This window comes from Arachis stenosperma, chromosome 5, assembly GCF_014773155.1.
Source record: "Arachis stenosperma cultivar V10309 chromosome 5, arast.V10309.gnm1.PFL2, whole genome shotgun sequence".
Taxonomy (NCBI): Eukaryota; Viridiplantae; Streptophyta; class Magnoliopsida; order Fabales; family Fabaceae; genus Arachis; species Arachis stenosperma.
The window spans coordinates 138,879,892-138,901,638 of record NC_080381.1 but is presented as its reverse complement, the minus strand read 5'-3'; the positions used below and the strand labels follow the sequence as shown (position 1 = coordinate 138,901,638).

General features: G+C 32.2%; 4 protein-coding genes and 1 non-coding gene across 8 annotated transcripts; 3 read left to right on the top strand and 2 right to left on the bottom strand.

The window, feature by feature from the left end:
• Positions 1–1,546: 1,546 nt before the first annotated feature.
• On the bottom strand, positions 1,547–4,127 carry LOC130979882 (uncharacterized). Of its 2 annotated transcripts, XM_057903426.1 has the most exons (4): positions 4,018–4,127; positions 3,040–3,300; positions 2,577–2,937; positions 1,547–2,428 (listed from the first exon to the last, which is right to left on the bottom strand). In XM_057903426.1, the coding sequence occupies exons 2-4, from the start codon at positions 3,284–3,286 to the stop codon at positions 1,702–1,704; spliced, it is 1,335 nt and encodes a 444-aa protein (XP_057759409.1). In that variant the 5' UTR covers positions 3,287–3,300; positions 4,018–4,127; the 3' UTR covers positions 1,547–1,701. The 2 variants fall into 2 exon arrangements, with proteins under 2 accessions (XP_057759409.1, XP_057759408.1); XM_057903425.1 differs by having other exon boundaries at positions 2,577–3,300.
• Positions 4,128–4,247: 120 nt separating this feature from the next.
• Positions 4,248–5,932, top strand: LOC130979883 (N-alpha-acetyltransferase MAK3-like). 3 transcript variants are annotated; one of them, XM_057903429.1, is made up of 3 exons: positions 4,248–4,515; positions 4,671–4,786; positions 5,217–5,932. In XM_057903429.1, exon 3 carries the CDS (start codon positions 5,269–5,271, stop codon positions 5,869–5,871), a length of 603 nt encoding a protein of 200 aa, XP_057759412.1. In that variant the 5' UTR covers positions 4,248–4,515; positions 4,671–4,786; positions 5,217–5,268; the 3' UTR covers positions 5,872–5,932. The 3 variants fall into 3 exon arrangements, with proteins under 3 accessions (XP_057759412.1, XP_057759410.1, XP_057759411.1); XM_057903427.1 differs by having other exon boundaries at positions 4,442–4,515; positions 4,631–4,786; XM_057903428.1 differs by having other exon boundaries at positions 4,442–4,515; positions 4,631–4,786; positions 5,101–5,932.
• A 2,244-nt stretch (positions 5,933–8,176) lies between these two features.
• LOC130981785 (protein SRC2 homolog) lies at positions 8,177–9,311 on the bottom strand. Its single transcript, XM_057905487.1, has one exon. It carries the CDS (start codon positions 9,242–9,244, stop codon positions 8,366–8,368), a length of 879 nt encoding a protein of 292 aa, XP_057761470.1. The 5' UTR covers positions 9,245–9,311; the 3' UTR covers positions 8,177–8,365.
• A 2,038-nt stretch (positions 9,312–11,349) lies between these two features.
• Positions 11,350–11,466, top strand: LOC130983406 (U5 spliceosomal RNA). The gene has a single exon (XR_009087399.1). It is a non-coding gene; the product is annotated as a U5 spliceosomal RNA (small nuclear RNA).
• Positions 11,467–17,225: 5,759 nt separating this feature from the next.
• LOC130982664 (BAHD acyltransferase DCR) lies at positions 17,226–20,305 on the top strand. The gene is made up of 2 exons (XM_057906713.1): positions 17,226–17,700; positions 19,106–20,305. The coding sequence occupies exons 1-2, from the start codon at positions 17,269–17,271 to the stop codon at positions 19,994–19,996; spliced, it is 1,323 nt and encodes a 440-aa protein (XP_057762696.1). The 5' UTR covers positions 17,226–17,268; the 3' UTR covers positions 19,997–20,305.
• The last annotated feature ends 1,442 nt before the right edge of the window (positions 20,306–21,747 follow it).

Genomic DNA, 21,747 nt, shown 5'->3' with positions numbered 1-21,747 from the left:
AATGACGATTTTAATAAAAAAATATTAAATACGATTTTAAATCGAAAATTAAATGAAAAACGGTTTCGATTCTGATCGAAAACTTTAGAGACCAAAAATCATATTTATCCCTAAAATGAATTACCAAAACAATTCTTTTAGCATTAGATCTATAGCAGGGCACAACGAAAATTGGCGGTGGCATGTCTTTTGCCGAGAAGCTTGGAACGAACTCACGAAGTGTTTACCAAAGTCTTTATTCTTTACCAAAGCTCTTTTCATCTGTTCTTCATATTTGAATACTTTAGACATAGATATACTTATTTAAATAGTTATCCTTGAATTAATTAGCAGTCAGATATTCGATTTTCACATTTATTCAAGTTTTAGAAATTAATCAATATATATTAGTTTATTTTTTAATTGATAATATAAGGTGTGATTTCTCATCTTATATTTTTTATTTTTTAAGTGGTACAAAAAAATATGTAAAAAATATTGTATAACAAAAGATCACACTTTATAATATTGAGAACAAAAATTCACAAGAATTATTTTAGTTTATAGATAGACTTTTTTCTTTAATATATATTATCCTTTAAATTTTACAGTTAAATGGATTAAAAAATTTTATACTATCTTTAAAATAAAAATAATAAATTATTTACGTATCTAAAAAAGCATATATCATATATTAGTATATTATGGGAAGTTTCTTAACGACTTAACTTATATGTGCATCCTCCATTTTTTTTTTAAAAACTACTTTGTTGAGATAGATTTTGAAACGAAATAAAATAGCTTCTTGCCTTTCAATTTCTCCAAATTAAACATAAAATTATTAAAGAAAAATATTACAATAATAGAAGGCTAGTAGAAACAACAACTTGTTTATTGTGGAATTGTTTGATCTAAATAGAATTTTCTACTTTTAAAGATGTTGTAAATTGAATTTGTTGAAATATTTTTTTATTTAATAGCTGATTTTTAATGTATGTATTATATTTTTTATTTTTTATTGATAAATTCTAGTTGAAAAATAAACTTAATATAGTAGCTAAATTATTAATTACTCAGTAAAATTATAAAAAAATAATTTAATTATTCTGTTAGTCTCTATAATTTTACCAAATTTTTAATTAGATTCTTATATTTTTTTTTAATTGAGTCATTACATTGCTTTTAATCTTATAACTACATTCTTTTCACGTTAAAAATATTAAAATTAACAGAATATTTCTCTGAAAAAATATGTGATAAAAAAATCTAATTGAATATTTAATTTTGAATATCTTCAATTTGCAAAAAAATATCTAATAAATTCTAATATTTTTTATATTAGAAAGGATCTATTTATAAAATTAAAAACAATATAAAAACTATATTGAAAAGAAAAAAATACAAGAACCTACCTAAAAAATTGATGAAAATATTTAGACTAATAAAATAATTAAACCAAACAAAATCACAAGGTTGATTTCTTTCCCATAGCGCTAAAAAAGAGCACTAGAAGGATGTACCATTATATTAAGTCAAAACAATACAGAACATCATAGATTATGCATTCATGCTAATTAAGTCGCATGTGTGAATTAAAAAAAAAGGGCTACTGTGACATTACATCATGAAGTTTAAATATGATAAAACAAATTAACCAACTAAAAAAACCCTGGTTTCTAACTACCAAGTAAATAATACAAATTTCATCATAAAATTTATAACCTAAACAATTCTTTTAGCATTACATCTATAGCGGGGCATAACAAAAATGGGCGGTGGCATGCCTTTTGCCGAGAAGCTTGGAACGAAGTGTTTACCAAATTTTTTATTCTCTACATTGAACACTCCGGTATCACACGAACCAAATGCAAGATTCTGAAAGTAAACATCTACGTAATCATCTGTATAATATATTGAATTTGGAGTAAGAGTCGGACACCTTAAACTCGGCACTGAAATTGAATGATTGTCTCCTACGAATAAGATTTCGCCATTCAGTGTTTCGATGTTCTTCTGTCCCCTTGATAACGGAAGATTTAGTTTAAACACAGTAAAATTCACACTCAAGTGAGGTTTATCAAATTTATGTAACTCCTGCTCTATATCCTTGCTTAGATCAGGTTCAACATACTCTTCTACTTTTTGGTTTTCAAGTTCATCCATAATCTTGGATATCTCCTCCCTTAGTTGGTCATGGTCTTCTTGGATTCTAGCTTCATATTCTGCTCTAGCTCTTTTCCTCATCTCTTCTATCTCGACATCCTTGCGAATTCTCTCTTCCATGGTAAGGTAGTCTCTTCGAACATGTAGCAACTCTCCCATGGAAGTTTCCACAAGATAAGCATTGCCAGAATAGTTGCACCACAAATATTCCGAAAGTCCTTCATTTATGGTCTTGAACCGGAGATAACAAGGAGAGGAATTATTACCACCGGGTCTTTGCTTATACCTGTTAGAAAAGCAAAAGAGAGCAATGGAAAAATTTGTATTTACAAAATATTTAAAAATATTATTGGACTATATTAAAAAATGCTAAGTTACTAACAAATAACTATATCATAAATACTTATTAATATTCTAATAGTGTTTAATGATACCTTTTGCGATAAATTCTGACGATCCAGCTGTGGAAATCCACGGCGTATGCCATACCCTTGTAAAAGATAACATCCGCAAAGGTTTGTATTTCTTTGTTGGGTTTTGGATAGCTCCAGAAATTGTTACCCGATTTGTAATGTGTCAATGTTTGAGTACCGCCATAGATTGCAATCACTTCAAAATCGTTGGGGAAATCATTCGGGTCTTTGGAAAGAACGGCTTTGTTGACACCATACTCGTCCATGTGCATCACTCGGTCACCATCATCGCACTGAATTGGCGGCAGTTTGATCATGGATTTTTCCAATTCGCTTGCAAACGGGTTTATGAGAACCAGTTCTATTTGCGCCGATTTGTTATCTACGAAAAACAACCATCCATGAGAAGATCCACAGCATCTTTTGTAAGGAAGGCTGAATTGAATTTGATTGCAGAGAATATCTTTGGCTATGTTGTACAAACCACGAATTTCTTTGTGGTCTTGCATAGGAACCACCAGCAGAGGAAGTTGATGATTTGCGCGGAAAAGATGGTGTTTGTGCTTGTAAAATCTATGGGAGAAAGAGAGCCAAGGTTTGCACACTGCACCGAATCGAGCATAGTCATAGATATCATCAAACCTATCTGTGATCCTATTCAATATGTCATCGCCAAGAATTGCCCATTGAGATGCAGCATTGCCGTTGTTTTCCTCCACCATTGATGCCATTATCACAACAAACACTGAGGAGGAGAGAAGAGAAAAGGAGAAACTGTGGTTTCCTTTTATTTCCAATTATCTAAAGTGTATGAGAATCAATTATATCTAATTGAAACTTCAAACTTTTTTTTATTAAATTTCAAATCGCTATTAAAGGTAGTAACAATCTTTTCTGTGATGAACTTTTGAATAAAATAAATCTTATCTGAAATTTTGGCGATATGCAGATCAAATTTATTTTATTCGAAGTTAATTAGAAAACTAGTAAACAAATTTAAATTCAAATTTTCGTGAAAACGTGATATTACAATTTAAAAATGTATATAATATATTATATCCTAACTGAAATATGAATTAAAGAAAATCATGGCTATGAAATAAAAATTTTGTTTTGATTCTAAATTATTATGCTTACTATATATTAGGATGATAATTATAGCAATAATATTATTGGTGGCGGTGATGGCGTGCCAATAGTTTTTTTTTTTGGTGTGCCAATAGTTTTATTTAGTTAAAAATTTAACCTAATTTAGTTTATGAAAAAAAATATGAGCTAACTAACATGTAGAATATTTAAAAAATAATAATTTTGGTCATGGGCTCAGCCCAGCAAGAAAAGAACCCAATCCGTCCAGAAACCCGCCCCTGAACCCGACCCACCCATACTCTCCTACGGTCCTACCCCGTTCACGTACCACGGTACCAGTATACCACCCCTTCTGAGCAGATCCTTGTCCTACCTTGATGCTGCCGATTCCAATGCCGCCAAACAGCTGCCGTCACCCACCATCAGCGTCAAAACATCGCCAGACCACCACCGCCGTAACTATCCCTCTGAAGCACGCGGCATCTCCGCTCCCTTCTTCGATCAGATTCCTTTTTTGCTATCAGTCACGGTGTTCCCACCACCAAACCTTCGTCGCCGATGCATGTGAGATCGCCAGCTGCCACTCCCGGCCTAAGAGTACGATTGAAGGTCTTTTTCTTCGCGGATTGATGTTCTGCCCCATTGCCTCTTGTTCGATTTGGCAGAGATCTCGCTTTTCCACCCCCAATCCGGTGCTGCTAGCTGCATTACAGATCATTAGTTGTGGAACAATGCCGTCGCTACGCCAAGGAGGACGACCTTGAACTTCCGCCGCCGTCATCGTCTTCTGAACGATATCCCCGTTCGGTTTCTGCCTCTGGAAGCTGGCTTCCTCTGCCGCGCCCTCCACGCGTTGCCTAAAAAATTAGAAGTAAGAAAACCGTTTTTTTTTTGTCGAATGGGTCTTTTTTTGTTTGCATAAGTGGGCCAGCCCATGAACCATGTAACTTTTTTTTTGTCCGTTCTTACGGTTTATCTCCCTCAAGTGACTGACTGCCTGCACTGCGCACCCCTCCCTTGCTTCAGAGACCTCGCATCTCGCACGCTGCCTCATCGCCGATCACCGTAGTGGTTTCTTCGCCGGTAATCGGTTGCTGATCCACATATAACATCGTTGCTTCTTCCTTCGTTGATTTGTCCAGGTTTTTTTTCTTAATTTTTCATTTTTGCTTCTCTCTATGGTACTTCAAATCTTCATTATTGAAATTTGTTCAATTTTAGTTATATTTTATTTTTATTTCCAATTCCAGCTGGATTTTAGGTAGCTCTAATCTTTCTCTGAGAACTGGTTTACTTCTACTGCTTGTATCATGAAACGTATATCCATCATTGAAGTCTTGTTCTATGATTTATTGTGTGGCATATTGTTTGTGATTTATTATTGGATCTTTTTATGCTGCATTTGATTTTAATAAAAAATCGATGCTATTAATTGTTTGAAAACTTTCATGATCAGCTTGTTAATTAACGTCAACCTTAAAAGAATTTATTTAAAGCAGTAAAGGTGTTTGGATTCTTTTAAGTGAAACTAGTCGATGTTTGGCTCTAATCGATGTTTCAAAATGCAAGAAGAATATCAAAGCAATAGCCAAGACGAAAACAAGGAGGACAAAGAAGAGACATCATGGAAACAAGCACCAAAGAAGACTTAGAAATCAAGAAAGTGGATTGTGATGTATCGGAGATCGAGTATGTTAGTTATGGTGGCGAGCACCACCTCCCCCTTATCATGAACCTAGTCGACCAAGAACTCAGCGAGCCTTACTCTATATTCACGTATCGTTACTTTGTCTATCTGTGGCCTCAGCTCTCTTTCCTGGCATTCCACAAGGGTAAATGTGTCGGCACGGTGGTTTGTAAGATGGGCGACCATCGAAACGTTTCCAGAGGATACATTGCCATGTTGGTTGTGATAAAGCCCTATAGAGGAAAAGGCATTGCTACAGAACTTGTTACTAGGTCTATTAAGGTGATGATGGAATCTGGTTGTGAAGAAGTTACTCTGGAATCAGAAGTTACAAACAAAGGAGCATTGGCACTCTATGGTCGCCTTGGCTTTATTAGGGCTAAGAGGCTCTTTCATTATTATTTGAACGGAGTCGATGCTTTCCGGCTCAAACTGCGATTCCCTCGGCCGGAGCTGCACCCATCTCTGCCTGTGATGGCAGATAAATATGGTAGTAGTCATATAACAAGTGATCATGATAATTCAGCATTTGAACAATGATTTGATTCCTTCATTGCCTGTTTGAGTGTTTGTAAAGAATCATAAACCCTTCTTGAGCATATTGATGTAGAATTAGTTTTTTTTTTTTGACAGAAGGAAACATATCATTCAAAGGAAAGCCAAACGGCATTTACAGATGATAGAGATAAATTAGATCTAAAATTAGAGAAGATGATTAGATAAATTCTATGCTGAACTATAAACTGAAAGTAAGTCCAACGTTCGATTACAAAGAATCTTAACCAGTAGAAACATAGACAGATCTGAATCTCTATGATTTCTAAATCAACACTAAAAGTGATGCAACATGTTGAAAAATCTGTTCTTCTTCTCTGCTTAAAGTCGAATCCTCCTCTAGTCTGAAGATATTTCCATGAACAACAAGTGAACTTCAGTGTATACTCCAAGATCTGATAGATCTGTACCAACGTACCCACACTACCCATAAAGGGAGGACAATAAACCACCACAAAAGGAGAAAAAATACACCACATAGGGATATTAAAAAACAGAAATTAAACAAAGAAAACTGAAAGAAACCAAAAGAAGAAAAAAGAGAGAGAATAGAGTAAAGAAAAAGGAGAAGAAAGGGGAAGGGGGGGGAGGGGGAGGGAGGCCACCACCTTACCAAGATAGCGGTGGCGGCGACAGCGGCAGCCTCCCTCTTGGAGGCCACAAGGGTAAAAAGGCTTCAACCCTAGCAGAGAGAAGAGAGTGCTTTTTTTTTTTTTGGTTCGGTAACTAGGCCAAGGATTTTTCTTTTTTGACTTAGACAAAAGGTGTATTTGCTCAACTCTAGATACCAAGATTTTTTATTTGCTCAACTCTATTTATATTCCAATGTAATGATTAATATAATGCTATTAGTATTAGTGATTATACAATATATGAATATGGTAAAAGAAAAGACTATAGAATTATGCTATATTCTGTTAAATAATACGCGGTGGGATGCCTTTTATTGTGAAGCTTAGAACAAATTGATTATCAAAACCTTTATTTTCTGCATTGAATATAGGAACTTACCACTTCAACGATGCGCTCATGCGAGGTTTAGTATCAATCTCACTCAAAGTCATATACATCATGTTCTACCTCTTGATTTTGTATTAAGCAAATATTTAAGAGGACATATATGTTGAACAAAAATATATATTTAGCAAGGGCAATATATACGTAGATGTTTGAGAGTGTTATCCAACAGCAACAAATAAATTAAATAAGTTTTGCAGATGTTGTCTCTTTCAGTTGAAGGCCAAGGACAGAATCTGTTGGTCTGTAGTTTGTATTGATCACAATTAGGGTTGGAAGTAAGTCAATCAAGCCAGTTCGAGCTTGACTCGTTAATAGCTCGATAAGCTGAACTTGTGAGTTGGTGAGCCGAGTTTGAGCTTGGATAAGCTCAGCTCATTAGCTCGTGAGCTGGCTCAATTATATATATATTAACACATATTCTATATGCATTTAATATATAATTTTAATATTATATATATACGTATGAAATAGTAATATATATATATATATATATATATATATATATATAATAATTTTAATTATTTAAAATTTTATATTTAATTTTTATATATAATTTTGATGTAGGACATAAGTAATAAATTTATAATTTATTGAAAAGATAGAAAATATATAAAATTGATCTTTTTAAATATTTTTTAAAATATATAAGTTATAATTTATCAAGATAGAATTATAGATTATGTTTTTATTATTTGAATCAACTCGTGAGTTTGAACCAGCTCGTAAGTTTTTGGCGAGTCGAACTTGAACTTAACAAATAGGCTTGATTGTTAATGAGTCGAGTCGTGAGGCTAGCTCGACTCATTTTCAACCCTAATCACAATGTTCCTTAATTACCTACCAAATCTTGAAAGAATGACTTTTTCCTCATCCATCCAACACCTACATTAAGCTTTGTTACCTATGTTTATAACGTCGTGGAAAGTTGCACCAAGTCATGCTTTATCTTCTAAGAAAAATATCTTAAATGAATATAGAAAACCTTGGATTCTTCTTCAAGTAGCCAGTTGCCAATGGGAGCATATTCTAGAGATAATACGCCATACTAACATTATCTTATCTGTTTCATACTTTCATTTCCTTTATTATCTTTATGCTACATATCTCCATCATATAGAAGTAACATTTGGGTCTGGCCCTACTTGCCATTTGACAACAATTATGCCTTTAAAAAATGAAATTGTGTTCCACGCCTCTCATCTGAAATACCCAAGATCCTTCTTGTAAATTCCTCAAAAATCCATAATTACCTCTATTAACAAATAAGATAAAACCAAAAATACAGAATAGAACTATTAGATTTCGCTGAACACAATTTATCATTTTCCATTAACAAGTCAACTTCAAACAATTAAAAAGAAGCCACTTATTTTTCTTTTTCTTTTTTTCCCCATAAAAATAGAAAAAAAAGTTGACAAGTTGGAGTAAGCCGCCGTCGTTTTTCGTTTCTTTCTTGGTTCTAGAAATCATCACCGTCGTAACCGCCATCATCGTAGCCAAGATCATCCTCAACCTTCTCAGCAGCATCATCAGCGATCTTATCCTCCAAATAATCAGCACCTTCCACAAGCGCTATTCCACCAACCGCACCAGCTAACGCTCCAACCGCCAAACCCGTCCCCATCCCACCAAACTTACTCTTCTTCTTCTCCTCCACTACCACCGGCGCCGATGACGGAGCCCCCGATCCATACCCGCCGTAACCGCCGTAACCGCCCTCACCATACGCCGCCGGCTGAGGAGGAGCTCCACCGTATCCCCCGCCGTAAGGATACCCCGCCGGTGGATTCGAATAATACGACCCCTGCACCGGCGGAGCACCACCGTAAGGATAACCGTATCCCGATCCAGGCGCAGGAGAGTAATCCCTGGACCCTGGCGGTGGAACGCCGTAAGGTGGAGCATTGTATGGATCCGGCGCACGATAGCGTGGCTCTCTAACAGTAACGTTAACGTTAACCTTTCCGTGTGGCCTTCCGGAGGGTCGTTTCAGTTTGAGAGTTCTGCTTAATGGAACGCCGACTCCGACGTCGTCTAGAACCTCGGCTAATTTGAGCCGAGCCGAGCCGATTAGTGGCTTGGTGTCTTCTTCCCTGCCAGCGTGGACGACGTCCACGTGAAGCGTGAGGTTCTCCAGTGGCTCTGGTGGAAGCGGAATGACGAGGGTTTCATCCCAGTTGGGATCGGTGTCTCCTTCTTCGTCGACACGTGTCGACGTCTTGTTGCTTGGGTCGACCCATACCACGGCGTAGGGCCTGTTGGGCCCGTAGCGCCAGTTCACGTTCTTGAGCCCGCGGGCTGATTCCAGCTTCACTTCGATTTCGTAGCGAGAACCCATCGTTGAGAGTGGTGGTTGGAACTTGGAAGAGTAGAGAGGATTTTTTTTTACGAAACGTTAATGTGGGATGTGCGGGTTTTTATATGGTGAAGTGGAAGGTGGAGGCTTTTGGTGTTTGTTTTTAGGTCCTTGGTTTTTGTTAGAATAACGGAAATGCCAAGGACGCCTTTAACAAATAACAACTTTATCCCTTTTTTTTCCCCTTTGGATAAATTTAATGTAATTTATGTGTTATAACGTATAGTTAACGTAAGAATAACAGTACGTTTAATTAACGGGTGTTACCTACTGCTATTATTTAGAAATTTTTTATGTAGGATGAAATTTATTTTGCAAGGACAAAATTGAAATTAAATATTAAAACTCAAGGTCAATTTGGATATAAATTATTAAAACTTATTTTGATAAAGTTGGTTGGTAATGTGATAATTTCCATACGTTTAAGCCAGCAGGGGTAGGGTGTAGCGGGGGTAAAGAACATCTTGGGCGGGGAATAATAGAGGAGAGTGGTTGCTTCGAAATTAAGGTTTTGAATAATATTTTGTGCCGGTTTGGGGCTTCACTTTGAAAACAAAACATGGAATCGTTCTAGAAGTAGTAACTAATAGTTGAGGCAAATGACATATATAAAATCATTGTATGAAATATTTTTTAAAAAAGCAACATTTTAAAATATATTACATTTCAGTCTTAAATTTATTTTTAATGAATTTTTAAAAATTATTTATTATTTTATTTTAAATTATTTAATTTCTATCTTTATTCGTTTTAATTTTTTTATATTTTATTTGAATTTAAATGGAAGTATTTAATTTATATAAGTAGCAAATCGAATCAAATTGATTCGATTAATAATGTGCTTTCGTTATAGTGTAAATTAAATCAATATTAAAAATGTGTAAATTAAATTTAATTATTTTGATTTATATAATTTTATTTTACGATATACATGTAAACTAATTCACTTTAAGACATTAATATAATTTTGATTCTCAAATAATTTGTTTGCATGAATTACCCTTAAAATAGAAAGGTTATATCTTATCTTATCATCCATACTCGCATAGGATAATTTGCACTAAACTTTGGTATAATTTGAAAAAAGGGATCTTAGCTTTTCGAAATTATCAAACCATGTAATTTATTTTTCAGTGACCTTGGAGTTGGATGGATATGGCATAGGGTGGGTGCCTGCTTTAGCCAAGTCAGAGAAGGAATAATATAAGATACTTGGATTAGGCTTTGCTCATCACGCATTTAAGCATTGCCACACGGAGAAAACACGGGCATGATGATGCATCCTTATGTTCTTTTCTGGGAAAGCATCACGCCAAAATTAATAAACATAGCGATTGTGATTGTGATGTCATCAATCCATTTATTTTTTATTAAGTTTTTCCATTGATTTAACATTTGAGTAATATACCTTTGTTAAATACTAATATATCACAAACAAAAAGTGTTAAAACTCCCAAAAAGATTGGTGTGTGATTATAAAGATTTTTAATTATTTTAAGTTAAGCAATTCGATAATAATAAAGAGGCAGTTTAGTTCTATACATAGTTATGTCAGGTACATACCTAAATTTTGAGCTCATTTATACGAGTGCATACTATTGGGCATTTATGTGTTGCAATGAGAGTGTATAATTAATATATTTTGGATTCAGATTAAGAAGATAGCTAATCTATAAAATGCAGTTATGGTATTTTATAATTGAGTTTAGTGCATGTTTAGACATCCTTTTCTGGTTTATGTTTGCACATGTACAATGTTAAGTGAATAATTGCACTTTTTAACCAAGCAAAGATTGTTTAATTTGGTTTTCTTCCCACTTTTTTGAAGGTAAAAAACCATGCTCCATAAACAAAAATTTATTTGTTCATTTGTAACTTTACTATGAATTATGATATGAACATCTAAAAAGTTTATAGTTCAATGACCATGGAAGTTAGGCCAAACATCAACCTGGTATAGAGACAGTACCAAATTTTGAGAACTCTACCATAAGAAGCACAAAGAAGCCCACATCATGTAGAGAGTAGGAAAGAAACAAAGTGTAAAGACTATAAATATAAGCAACAAGTTACATTTAAACTCACGGAGCCGTGTGGTGAACACAGAGCGAACTATTCTTTCGCCTTTTACTAAAGAATACCGTGTGTTCGCCACTTAATGCGGCATACGCCAATTTTTGGGAGAACTCTTCTTTGAAGAGTTCTACAACAATACTAGTTAAAATGTTATTTTTCTCTTTATATGTTTGATTTATTTTTAGATCTTGTATTCTTTACTCACTCTAATAATTGTTTATAAGTGTTATTGGATTAATTAATGAGAAAACAATAAATTGGTTTTAAAATTGAGTTATGAGTAAGTGAAAATAAAAGATTACATATATTTTTCTAAATTAAATTTTTATATTTTTTTGGTCAGGGACCATGGGCCAAAGCTTTACAAATTAATTTTTTATTTATACTTTTTAGCGAAAATGGCCAACATTAAGCTTTTTTGGGGGGTTTAATACATTTAAGTTTTTGTAGTAGGACGAGTGGAAGCCCACGAATAAATTCTCAAAACTAATTATTGGAACTGCAAAAGATTTGGGCCCAAATGGAAAACTGAGGAGGCCAATAATTTCAGAACAAAACTTTAGGCCAAACAAAAAGACAATAGCTGAACAGTACATATGACTATATTAATGAAAATAATAAACTAATTTAGGTTGGTCGGCTAACTCGTCCGCTTGCAAAAAAAAAAAAAGACAATAGCTGAACAGTACATATGACTATATTAATGGAAATAATAAACTAATTTAGGTTGGTCGGCTAACTCGTACGCTTGCAAAAAAAAGACAATAGCTGAACAGTACATATGACTATATTAATGAAAATAATAAACTAATTTAGGTTGGTCGGCTAACTCGTCCGCTTAAGCAAGTGTCGGAGGTTCGAATTCCGCCTTTGTCGCTTAAGCAAGTGTGTCGTAGGTTCGATCTTAAATGGAGCACCTTGTGCATGCAGCAACCTATTGGCCAGCAACAGACTCTTAAATGGAGTTTAGATCCGTGACAGATTAGTCCGACCTTAAATGGAGTTTAAATCCGGATTTGGGGATACGGTAAAAAATCCAAAAAATATTAATGAAAATAATATACTGCATGATTGTATTAAAAATATTCATGCTTATATTTTTCTTACTTCTAAATCTTGTTAAGAACAAAAAAAAAAGATGTGTTAAGGACCTAAGGTTCTGTTCTTTTTAATAATTGTTTTATTTAAAAAAAATCCTAAAAAGGGAAACTTTTTCATAGCGAGTGACAAGTACATTGATGTTCAAACATGCTAATGAGAAGGAATTTCAGCACATCAATCAATGGAGAAACTAAGCAAAGATCTAATATAGAACATAGGATAATATGGTAGTAAAGGGTTTACATAGATCTCTTGACTCTTCTTTTTTTTTTTCGGTTTAGGAGTGATTTGGGGTCATTGTTAAAAGGGATGGATCGCGAATTATTGAATTCTTTTCTCCGATTTTGGGTCAATTTTTGTACAAATGATCGGAGGAAAAAAAAAACTTGTGTCTGTCTTGAAATAATGCTGAAGTGTCCTTAAATGACAAGCCAACTTTATTGGCATGATAATTGCATTAAACACTAGCATAAAACTATAACAAGTTTATTTCCTTTAAGACCAATACAATAATGCTGCTTTAGTGGTTAGACATTAAAAACATGGTTACCAAGACTGATGAGACTATTTTCAATATTTCATACAAATATAATTACAGTCAAGACTAATTAATTACGGTCTTTCAAACCCAGTAGTAATAAGCTAAATCTTTCAAGTTATGTAGTACGTACAACCCCAATTATTTGCCGTCACAATTAGGTAGGTACAAGGTACACAATTGAAAGTACATCCACTACATTTTTTTAATCAAATATCACAAAAGTTAATAAATTGTACTTCAAATTATTAAAATGACCTCCATGAAATTTTTGTCTATCCATGCAAGTATCAATGATTTCATTTGGGCCTTTTGAGTTACATGAATAATTTTCACCAAAGTTAATTGGTTGTAGAAAGTAGAAATTAAATGAGGAGTTAGTAAGAGTTGGTTTGAGTTGTCTTAATTGTGGCACGTGGTGGAACAGCTTGCATGCATGTGGGAGAACACATAGGCCAATATATGTTTAATGATATTTAGTAGTAACCCTGCATATATGTAACCTGGATATACCAAAATTAAAAGAAAAATGGAAATGAAAAATACAATGCAAATCAATTTGACTTAGTCGAATGCTCGCTCAATTTCCTTATCTGGTTTGATAAATATTAGAAGGTTGAATTTCATTTTGCATATATAATAATTTATTGGTTAAGAAATAAGAAGACACTTTTATATAAAGTTCAAATCTACTAATACATAATATTTTTTAGCTTCCTAATGGAAAATACCGAGAAATAAAATGGATGCATGCATGTGTTTTTACACTATATATTATGAGCAATTTTATATAGTTAGTAAATATTATTATTTTTTGTGAATACTTAGTCAGTAATAATTTGTAGTCATATTTATATACGTTTTATATATAAAAAATATATAATTTATATTTATATTTATTAAAATTTTGTACTATAAATCAATATAATTTATATTTATAATCAATATATATAATTTATACCTTAATATTTTTTAAAATTTATATACATAAATTTATAAAATAAAAATTTAGTATTTATATTAATTAAATAATGACAAAAAAATACTAAAAATTGTTAGTTTCAAAAAAATTCTCATGCATTATTAAGTCATTTTAGCTGGTCTTTTATTTCATTGAATGTAGTGATGTGTAAATAAGAATAATATTATATCATATATATATTGTCCTGGTTCTCAAATTGAATTGAGAATATGGCAAGCAAATTAATTGGAGTTTTGAAGAAACTATACCTACCTATGAATAACTGCTCTGCAACACAATAAATTGAAAACCAGCAACATTATTACTGTTCACTAAAAGTATGTTTGGTTGATATATATATAGTAGTAAAATTGTTAACTGAGTGAAATGTTCAAGAATATAATAATCTTAGTGTGACACATGTTGAGATGACGAACTAATAATTCGATATATTTCCATCATAATAAGCTTTTTGGTTTTTACGGAAAATTGAAAAAGGCAATTGATTAATCCTTAATGGCTTGATTATCTTGTTGATCTAACAAGACATATTCTTTTAAATTACGTATTCGAAAATTCTAATGCTACTAAATATTAGCCTTTGATTACCCCTAAGAAAAATAATTAACTAGCTTGATTGTCTGGACCTAAGCTAAAATAATACTAGTGGCATATATATACCTCTAATCTCGGCTCATTAATTTTTAAATTTTTATAGATGTGGAGTCCAATTTAATTTTATCTTATTATGGATTTTGAAAAGTTTTGTGGCGAGAAAATCTTACGGAAGTTTAAGATTTTTCTTTTGAGGGACTTTCATGAAAAACTTTTAATACTGCAAAAATTTCATCGTCGCATCCCATCGATTTAACCTATCTGCCGAAAATGTCTACAATTTCCAGAAACAATCAATCATTGCATCTTCTATTGTGTAAAATCAAAGGAAATTTAGTCTAAAATAGGCTTACCAGTTACTAGAAGGAGCAATGAAGTGAAGACTCTGATTTCTATGTTGAGTGGAACTTGAGAATGGAAGCCTTGCGTACCCAATCCAATAGCTTCTCTCAGAAAATGATGATGGTGATTTTGAGTTGGTCCTTATGGAAGACTAGGAACATGTTCATCTTTTATAATATATCAACTAGTGTAGAAGAAATAATGACGTCGGCTTTGAAGCTGCATAAAGGGTTTCAACAAATTTTCACTTTCTAATTGATGAGCACTTTACTTTTTTATCTCTCTTATTATATTATTATATGATGTTAATTCTATAGTAGAATGTTGAGAGTCCTTTGTTTTTTTTATTTGTCCCATATATGAATACCTATATGTTTCTTTCATTTTATGAATGAAATTAAATGACTTTGGAAAAAAAACAATTATATATTTTTTGCGACCAATAAAAAATTTTTTACCGGTAATTATATAATTATCGCTGAAACTTTTTAGCGGTTAAAGCATAAAATAATTAATGTCTAATTGCCAGTAAATTATTAGGATTATTTTTATTATCACTACAAACAAAATAAATGACCGTTAAAAATGACTTTTCTAGTATTGAATTTTATTAAACGTAATTTTAAGTAAAAACTTTAATAAATCCACCCTATATATTTAAATTGGTCTCGCAAATTTTATATATGAGTCAAGTTAATATTCTAAACTTCTGTCAAATTAAAATAGTCATTTACATTTTTTTTTTGTCTTACACCATTTTTTCATCTTATTTGTCATTATACAAACACGTAATTTTGTTGTATTTTATGTAAATAAAATTTAACCATTTACATAAGTATAGGTCAAATAATGACAATAAGATACAAAATAGTTTGAGGACAAATGTGATACACATCATGATGATTAATAAAAATTTATGGGACTAATTAACCCCTCATGCATGCATAAAATCTTAGACCAATTTAAGCATGGGATAGAAAAAAAAAAAACAATCAAAATGAAAACAATATTCTCAAATGTCTTTATGTAGAAAACTGAAAACTTCTATTAAGCCATTAGTATTAGTGAGAAAATTAGGTTGAAAATTATTGATATATATACATGTTAGACTTGTGGAAATGGACGGTAAATGCCTACAAATTAATAGAGTTTAATTTTGATGCACTAATAACGTAAGATATTTTATATAATAATATAATTATATTCATTTTTTTATATGATTATTTATACGATTAATATGAAAAGTAATTATTTTTTTTGATATAATACTATGTAATTAGATATACATATAAAATCATTTTATACTGAAAATAAATTAAAATTAAATTTCAATTAATAAAACAGCTGAAAGGATCCTTAACAGAACAGACGGCGTGTTTTAATAATCGGCAAGAATGATACAAAAAAAGACAAGTATCTACAACCTAAGCTGGACCATTAAAAGGTTAACATGAAAGTCATCAGATAACAATGACTTTGAGGATGTGTATTGTGACCTTATAATTAGTCTCACAAGTCACAACAATAACTAACATTATAACCACATTACTTTTCTTTCTTTCTATTTTTAACCTGTATAAAAAATAGCCATGATGTATTTATATATAAATAAATATGTTGTAATGAAGTTTATTCTTTTAACCTTTGATAGCATTGAATAATGGATCATTTATCATTAAGTTAAAAAGCTGTATACTATATCTATTCATTTTGTATAATGTTTATACTCTTTTAATATTTAAAAAAAAATTGTGCTAATTTAACATATAAGTCACTATCACTACACAAAACATTTATTTATCCTTTAAAAATCGAATTCCAAAAGAATTGGGGAAGCATGTTCATGTGCTCAGAGCAAATGCATACTTCCAAATTTGAAGATCAAAGTACATATTTGAAGTGTGACATATGAAATGGACCTACATACATAGATTTACGGTAAAAACTGAAATGAAGTCGACTTCACGTGAAGTTGATATCTGAGAGTCATTAGATAAAAATTTAGTCAAATCAGTCAAATCATCTAATGACTCTCAGGTATCAACTTCACGTGAAATCGATTGCACCTAAGTTTCCACCTAGATTTATAGCTTTAGATGCTTTGATTTTAGGCATCATTAGGCATAAAAAATGTAACAATTTCTAAAACTTTTACTTAAAAGAAAAAATTAAATTACTACCTCCTACCAAAGCTAACAGAGTAAAGGGCTCATTAATTGGTCACAACCACTTCCATGGATTCCATAAATGCTATCCAACAACATCACTCAAATGCAGTTGTCTATAAAAATCAAAATTCACTCTAACACACACACATCAAATAAAATTGTTACTTCAAATTTTATTTATTTATTTATTTTTATCATTGTGAAAATGGCAGCAGAGTCTCTGAATCTGAAGATGACAGGTAAGAGCCATGTGAAGGCAAAGAAGAACATTGGAAGAAAAGAGTATCAACTTGTGACCTTTGATCTTCCATACTTAGCATTTTACTACAACCAGAAGCTGCTGTTTTATAAAGGGAATGACTTTGAAGGAATGGTGGAGAAGGTGAAAGAGGGTCTAAGTGTGGTTCTTGAGGAGTTTCATCAGCTAGCAGGGAAGATAGGAAAAGATGAAGAAGGAGTGTTCAGAGTGGAATATGATGATGAAATGGAAGGTGTTGAAGTAACTGAGGCTGTTGCTGAGGATGTTGGTGTTGAAGATCTTGCTGTTTCTGAGAGTAGCAGTTCCTTGATGGAACTTGTTCCTTACAATGGTATCTTGAATTTAGAAGGCATGCATAGGCCTTTGCTTGCAATTCAGGTAACTTTTTTCTTTTCTTTTTGCATCTTCAATAAGGTAACTTCTTAAGAGTTTAATTTTGATGCATTGACACAAAGTCGAGCAATCACATCCATTCTTTTAAATAACGTGAAAGGTGAAAGATAGTTATTTTTATTAATGTGACATTATTATGTGATTGAATGCGTATGTAAAATAGTTTTATACTGTCAACGCATCAAAATTAAATTCAATTTTTTATTTATATTTTTTTATTAGGGTACTATGATTTAAGAGGATAATTGTCATATTAATTTCAACAGAATAAACTTTGTAGGGTAAGAGAAGTTTCTTACTTATCATTTGTAGGAGATATTATATAAATTTAGTTATCTTATGTCATAAAGATATATTTTAAGAATATAATAATATTATTTTTTAATTTTTTATGTATTTAATATACTAAAAATGTTAAAAGGATTTTTTTTAATAATTTTTAGTAAAATATTTCTTTATGTATTTTTAACATGTGTCTTTAAAAGAAGGATTTAATTTGGATATAGCTTCATAATGCAACATAATACACATATTTTACACCATTTTTAAAAGGTGATGATAGATGTACTTGTTTTATGTTATAACTTATAAGGTAAATTGATTAAGACTTAAGTTATGAGATTGTAGGTTAACTTAGTTATATAATGCAAATTAGTTAGTCTCTCTTATATCCTACTTAGCTTAGCAAGTTGGCAAAACAAGAATGAGTAGGCTATTTAATAGGATTATTAATGAGTTGAAAACTGGAAACAGCTTCTTCTTCCCTTTCATTTGGTTGAATTTTAGAATGGTCCTAGTAACAGATATATTAATGGACCCAATCCAAGGCAACTGAACTCAACTACCACATTTAGTGACTTGCATGCTGCATTGCATGTGATATTCATGATTACCAATTCATGACTCTCTGCTTTTGCATGAAAAAAAAAAAAAAAAAAACTAAACATCTTCACTATTAGTATTTAGTAACAATACACCTTCCTAAATGTTTTCTTAAATTAGTATTTTTTTTTTTCAACTTTTGAGTGTATAATAACATACAATTACATGGAAATGAAACTCCCTTAATCATAAGAGATTAAACACTTATTTCCCAAAATACAGGTTTTAAGTTTATCTTGATAAATGTTTTCATAAATTAAAGGGTCAGTTTGGGACCATTGCCTTTGCTATCTCTAACTTTTCATTGTGGTAATAAATAGAACCATGTCACATTCAATACAAAGGTAAGGTGTAGGTAGTCTAATAAATTGAAAGTTTTAAGCTCTAAAGATAAGGCATGGTGAAAAATCACCCCATGTTACCCTATTTTGAAATTACCTTTATACTAAATTTAATTTATGTGGAAAATATTTAAGAGATTTTTTTTTTTTTTTTTGGTTGTGAACAGCTGACCAAACTGAAAGATGGGCTTGCAATGGGCTGTGCCTTCAACCATGCAGTCCTTGATGGGACTTCCACGTGGCAATTCATGAGTTCATGGGCCGAGATCTGCAGCGGCGCACCGTCAACAGTAGCCCCACCCTTCCTTGACCGGACCAAGGCCCGAAACACCCGGGTGAAGCTCGACCTCTCATTGCCCGAGCCCAACGGGCCGACATCCGATAACGAGGAAAAGCCCAAGCCCAAGCCCAAATTAAGAGAAAAGATCTTCAAATTTTCCGAGTCTGCCATCGACAAGATCAAGTCAACGGTCAACGAAAACCCACCATCGGACGGCTCAAAGGCATTCTCAACATTCCAAGCTCTCTCGGCCCATGTTTGGCGCCACATAACCCTGGCCCGTAACCTAAAGCCCGAAGACTACACAGTGTTTACCGTATTTGTAGATTGTAGAAAACGGATCGACCCACCAATGCCAGAGGCCTATTTTGGAAACCTTATCCAAGCCATATTCACCGTGACAGCAGGTGGGCTTCTGTTGGCCCATCCACCACAATTCGGTGCATCATTGATCCAAAAAGCAATTGAAGCCCACAATGGTAAGGCAATTGATGAGAGAAACAAAGAGTGGGAGAGTGCACCAAAGATTTTTGAATTCAAGGATGCTGGAGTGAATTGTGTGGCTGTGGGAAGCTCTCCTAGGTTTAAAGTTTATGACATTGATTTTGGATGGGGGAAGCCTGAAAATGTGAGGAGTGGAACCAATAACAAGTTTGATGGTATGATTTATTTGTATCCCGGCAAGAGTGGTGGTAGGAGCATTGATGTTGAGTTGACTTTGGACCCTCATGCTATGGAGATTTTGGAGAAAGACAAAGACTTCCTTCTTGAGGTTTAACATTTTCATTCCCAACTCTTTCCAATAAATTAAAATTAGGTCATTATTGCTATTCGGTAGTTATTCACTTGAAGATCCATGTTTTCAGGTAAAAATAATAGATAAGATATTGACATATGTATGTATGTCAAATTATTTAATGCAATTCTTATCTATATTTTTACATGAAAATATTGTTTTTATATGAATAGTTACCTTGTTATTATCTATACTAATGTCATGTAATTTTCAATTTTTATTATGATTGTGGGTTTTCGTTCTTAGTAATTAACCATGTATGGTTATGGATATGATTATTGGTTATTGTTATTGTTATGGCTATGGCTATTGATTGAATGCATATATAAAATAAGTAATTAGTTCCTAATAAGGTTTTCATTTTTATCTGAATACTTTTGGTCTTTATACACATATATATATTCACCATCTTAATTTCCACCGAAATTTGGGTACGTGGAATTTCAATAAGATCGCCCAACATGAACTTTGAATGAGATAACTTTGACTTCAATCCAAATATATAATGTTACCATATTATTAATTTCTTCGAAATTCCTAGTTAAAATTTAATGAGACATTAGACCACATATTTTCTCCAACCCTTCATAATAGATTCGCTCGTACGTGCTATCACCAATCAGGTTGAATACAATAGAGAAAAATGTTGGATTAAATTAAATAATAAAAATATTTGATAACTAAAAAATAATAATAAACTGTTAGAATTTATTTTATTTAATATTTATTAATTATTGTTAGAATTAATAATTGTTAAATAAAGTAAATTTTTTTGAGTTTTTTTATCTTTTTAATATTATCGATTAAATAAATATATGCGGCGGTTTCCAGTTTGTAGTTTCGGTGATGAGGGACATCAAATCGGTGCATGTGGACATTAAATAGTAGTTTAATTTCACACACACTTGTAAGGTAGTTAAGTTGAGGGAACATATGATTTGAAAAAATGGTTGACAACTCGAGATGCATGACAACACCTAAACATAGATCTATCATATATGTGGATGAGTACATATGAACAGGATAAATTTTTTAGGGTTAATTAAGTGACCAAATTCATGTTGTCTTATAATTAAGCAATTATATAGTTGGTGAAGTCTTAATTATTTATTTTGCTTAGTTTATTTATTTATTTTTATTTTTTAGTCACTGGTCAGTTGAAGCTTGGTTTTTTTTTTTTTTTTTTTTTTTTACATCTAACCACCTAAACTTGTAGGTACCAATTTTGGGCCTATTACATGCTTTTTCTTTCTGTGGAGTAAAACATAAAATAAAATCCTAGCTTGGTCAATTACCCAAAAACACAGAAAATATCCTAGCTTGGTCCAACCCTTTCTTCAAATCTTCATATCTTGTATCATCTCTCATTTTTTATTTTTTATTACTGTGACAAAAACTTCCGACTACAAAATACAAGAATTCAGATCGCTTCCGAGAAAACGCATAATTGATAATCTACTCAATTATTCATATTTTATTAAAAAAAAACTGTTATCATGTGTATATAAATTGTAGAGTACCATGTCACTTAGGCAGGGACGGAATTTAGTTCAGACAAGAGAAGTTATGACCTCCCAAACTTTTATTAAAAAAATTAGTAATACTTCTTTAAAAAATAAAAAATAGTTCAATTGGCTCAAATACTTTACTATGACTTAAAATACTAAAGTTCAATCTTCATCTCTTGCTTTGATTGCACAACAGTTTTTAGTTTTAAACTTTCAAAATATGTT